Source organism: Perognathus longimembris, unplaced genomic scaffold (genome assembly GCF_023159225.1).
Source record: "Perognathus longimembris pacificus isolate PPM17 unplaced genomic scaffold, ASM2315922v1 HiC_scaffold_5102, whole genome shotgun sequence".
NCBI lineage: Eukaryota > Metazoa > Chordata > Mammalia > Rodentia > Heteromyidae > Perognathus > Perognathus longimembris.
This window is the reverse complement of record NW_025960493.1, coordinates 24642-28759: the sequence shown is the minus strand read 5'-3', so window position 1 is coordinate 28759 and position 4118 is coordinate 24642. Positions and strand designations below refer to the sequence as shown.

Below are 4118 nucleotides of genomic sequence, written 5' to 3'. Positions count from 1 at the left end.
AAGAGCAGGTTATATCAAGAATTCAGCAAACTCAGTGACTCCCTGATCACAATACAAATGTCACCAAATGTGGTTAGAACAGAGCTACTTCTGCACGGAATGAGAACAGTTATAATTTGGACAGGTTGTGTTTCTTGATGCCACTTCCTGGAAGAAAATTGAAAGCCTGGGAGGCCACAGTTGTTGTGTGAGGGAAGCTAGGAAAGGTACAGGTAAAACTGAGCACCTACCCAGCTGTAGCAAGTCCCACTCTTGCCCATAACTACCCTGGACAGAGTTAGATGTGGATAGGGCTGCAGGAGCAGCTGTCATCAGGACTCCACCCATTGTGCCTGGATCACAAATTTCTGGCCACACCCTCTGTTATTTCACACTTTTCTCTGACCAATGGGATGCCAGACTTGGGGCCACACCCATATCCTCTGCTGCCTAATAGCCCTGGTATTCCCTCTGTTGGCTTACACCACTCCCAGCCGTTGAGGGAGGTGGAGGTGGCCGAGTGGTGTCAGCGAAAATCAGTGAGTTAAGGGGTATAGTGAGAAAACGACATTGTTAATGATTGTAGATTGTAGATTGTAGTTTGTAGATTGTAGATTGTAGATTGTAGATTATAGATTTCAGACCGCCTGGGAATGTGGCGATTCTGTCTTGCCTGCTGCCCCAGGGCTCGAAGGTCTGAACAATCAAGAGAAAATGAAACAGCTGCAGCAAATCAACGACGGCAAGAAAACCAGCAGAATTGTCCTGCAAGTGCACCTGCACAATTGAACACAAAGAAGAAACCGATCAAGGGCGATCATCCCAAGAGAAACACCACTGGGTATGGTCAATCAACTGAGCCTACTGCCAAAAAGCACGCCTCCCCTGAGCCTGTCCTGCCTTTGTGCAGCTGGAGACCTTCCTCCAGGGTGGAGAGTCTCACAGCTCCCAAGAACACCGAGGAGCTGCAGAGGCACTACCAACACCTGCTGCTTACCCTGCACTCCAGAAAGTTACGAAACCAACAGCTCTCCAGTGAGCTCCACCAAGTGAAGAAAGAAAAGAAACACCTGCAGCATGAACACCGAAGAGAGAATTGCAGGAGAGCCCAAGAGAACGAGGCACTGCAAACAGAATTGGAAGCTCACAAGCTAGCCATACAGATGTTGGTTTCTGAAGAACCCAATTTACGCTGTGCCCTGGCTCGCATCCAGCTGGTGGTTAATGAGAAACTAAGGGAGCAGGAAGGCTCATTTAGTCACCACCCACCACGCCACCAGCGGGCTGCACAGCAGCATGTTGGACAGCAAGAGATAGCATTGTCCCCAGTCACCACCCAACGGGTTGACACTCAAAAAAAGAAGCTCCAGCTCCTGGAAGACCAGGAGAAGAGCAGAATTTCTGATTTGGAGGAAATCAACAGCGAATTACAAAGGAAACTGGAAGTCCTCTGGACCCAAAAGCTCAACATGCAGAGCAGAATTCAGAAGCTGCAAAAGGCATCAGAGGAGCGGGCAGTGCTGAAACGGCAAGTGGACAACCTGAGAAGGGTGGTGAAGACCATGAGGTCAGAAAGGGACAACGTTGCCATGTCCCTGAGGAGGGAGAGTGCCCTGTGGGAGGACATGGTCCAGCAGCCATCCCAAGGGATGAAGCAACAGACAGAGGAGAGAGAGCAAGGGGAGAGGCAGGTGTTGGAGCTGGAGGTCAACCTGGAGGAGGTTAGAGAACACCTGGCAGAGCTGCAGCCCCCTGCAGGACCAGCTCAGGCTGCGCAGCAGCTGCAAACCCAGGCCTTGCAGATGCAGGACGAGTTAAAGGACCTGAAGCAACAGCTGCAATCTCAACTGCAGGAAAACCACAGCCTCCGTCTCCAGAACCTGGAGCAACAGGAGCGGCTGTGGAGACTGGAACAGGCAGCCGAGGAAGCCATTCCTAGGCCTGCCAAGGATCGGGACATGGAGACCGCGACATGCACACATGTGCAAGACAGAGAGATGCAAGACCAGCTGGCCCAGCTGCACGACGCTGCCTACCGGCTGAGCGCTGAGAAGGAGGAGCTCGCCAGCGCCCTGAGCGCAGAGCAAATCCTGAAGAAACAGCTGCAGGAGAAGCTGGAGCAGCAGGAGAAGGATTTCCAGAAATGGAAAGAGGTGGCGAAGAGAGCGAGCCAGGAAGCTCAGGAGCTGCAGGAGCTGCAGGGCCAATACCGGACACAGCTGCAGGAACTCAGAGCCACCTGCGATCAGCACACAGCCTCCAATCGGCAGCTGAGCTCAGAAAAGGAGGCCCTGCAGGAGCACCTGCAGAGGCAGACCCAGCTGCTGGAGCAGCTGAAGCAGGAGCAAATACAGAGCACGTTGCTGGCCCAGACAGAAAGGGAACAGTTGCAGGACACTCTCCAATGCCTGGAAGCAGCATGGCAGCAGAACGAGCAACTGCAGGCCAAGCTGAGCGTCCTGGGTTCCCCTCCAGAAGGCCAAGGAGTGAGTAATGCGGAAGAAAGGGGGGAGGAGGCAACCCCACTCGACGTGACCGTCCCTGACGATGTAGAGAGCCCTCAAGTAATGAGGGATTTTTATCAAAATGCACTCTCAGCTGCTGAAGCCAAAGAGGTAAAACTCCGCCAGCAGCTGCTGGAGCAGCAGGCCCGCTGCAGGTGCCTGGCCAACCTGGGAGCCCAGTGCCAGACCAAGCTGGAGCAGGAGGGCCTCTTCCCCAGGACGAGGACCCACGGCCTGTTTGGGAAGAGGAAGCAGGACACACAGGTGCCCAAGAGGGAGCTGCAAATCTGCTTCAGCCCCGACCTGCCTGACAAGGTGGACTTCCAGAGTGCAGCAGATGGCCTGCAACAGCGATGCAGCCGGCTGTCAGAGCACATCGCCGCCATCGAAAACTCCATCATTGCCTGCAGAGAGCAGATAGAAACCCTGGAGACCCTGCATCAAGAGAAATGGGAGCAAGTCGATCTACTGTCCCTGGAGAAACAAAAGAAGAAGCAGGAGCTGCAGGAGTTGCTGTTACAGCTTGCAGGTAAAGTGGTGACATGCCAGGACAAGATGCAGGGAGACACCGAGCCCCCTGCTGCTGACACCACTTCAGACTTGGCAGGCCCCATGAAGACTGAATGTAGCAAGGAGGATGATGGTAGCAAGGATTATGACGTGGAACCATCCACAGTAGAGGCTGAGGTGCCGTGCCCCCTAGAGCCGTCCACCACACAGCTTGGGGGCATGGGCAATGAACGCCCCATCACGTTCTGGTCCAAACTGAAGAACATGATGAATATCCAATAATTACTCTCAGGAAGGACACAAACAATTACAAATGTGTTACACACATTCTTCCGGACTATTTTCCCTCTCCCTGTCCCCTGACACTGGCTCTGCCAGTGTGGTCACAAGCTCAATTAACGCAGCTGAAATCGAGGAGTCAAAGGCCTGCGATACAGGCAGAAGAATGGCTCAGAGTCGGACGAGACAACCTAAGTCATATGTCTCTGCGCGTAGAACACAACAAATGCTGAGTGAAATTATATTTCTTTTTGTCAATTTATCAATCATTTATTGACAGATTTTTATCTTAAAGTACATTTTAGTTAACAAACCTATTTACACGGGAATTCATCCCAGTTATTTTACAGATCGTACTTACGAACCACACTCTTAGTCTCCAGTGCAGAGTTGCACTGGATGTGACTATTGGCGGGAAATGGCCCGGCTATTTACACATACACAGTAAACATGTTTGTTTTTCATGTCTGCACAGGACAGCATATTTTTTCTGAAGGGAAAGTATGATGTTTGGGACAAGAGGTAGGATGAAGGTTTTATCTGTGATACTACATTGTTCCTCCAGATTCAAATGATTTGGACATCATCAACTTAGGAATCATCTATGGATATTACAAATCCTCATAAGATAGTTTAATTTAAAAGAATATGATTGCGCAATTTCTGTTTCAATCAATAAAATTGAAAATTGGAATGTTTAAGGTGTTTTCATTGGGAGGAAGAAGGGTAGAAGACTGCAAGTTCTATTCTACTGTTTCAGCAAGAGACTATTACTCTTGCCGTAAAATCACAATCATTAGTAAGAATAAGAGGACGTGAAGGAGTAAAGCAGAAAGCTGAAATTTG

General features: G+C 50.6%; 1 protein-coding gene across 1 annotated transcript; it reads left to right on the top strand.

Annotated features, from left to right (window-relative positions):
- The first annotated feature begins 281 nt into the window (after positions 1-281).
- LOC125345012 (golgin subfamily A member 2-like) lies at positions 282-3275 on the top strand. Its single transcript, XM_048337272.1, has 4 exons — positions 282-518; positions 615-1607; positions 1701-2627; positions 2730-3275. Exons 1-4 carry the CDS (start codon positions 282-284, stop codon positions 3273-3275), a joined length of 2703 nt encoding a protein of 900 aa, XP_048193229.1.
- Positions 3276-4118: the final 843 nt, after the last annotated feature.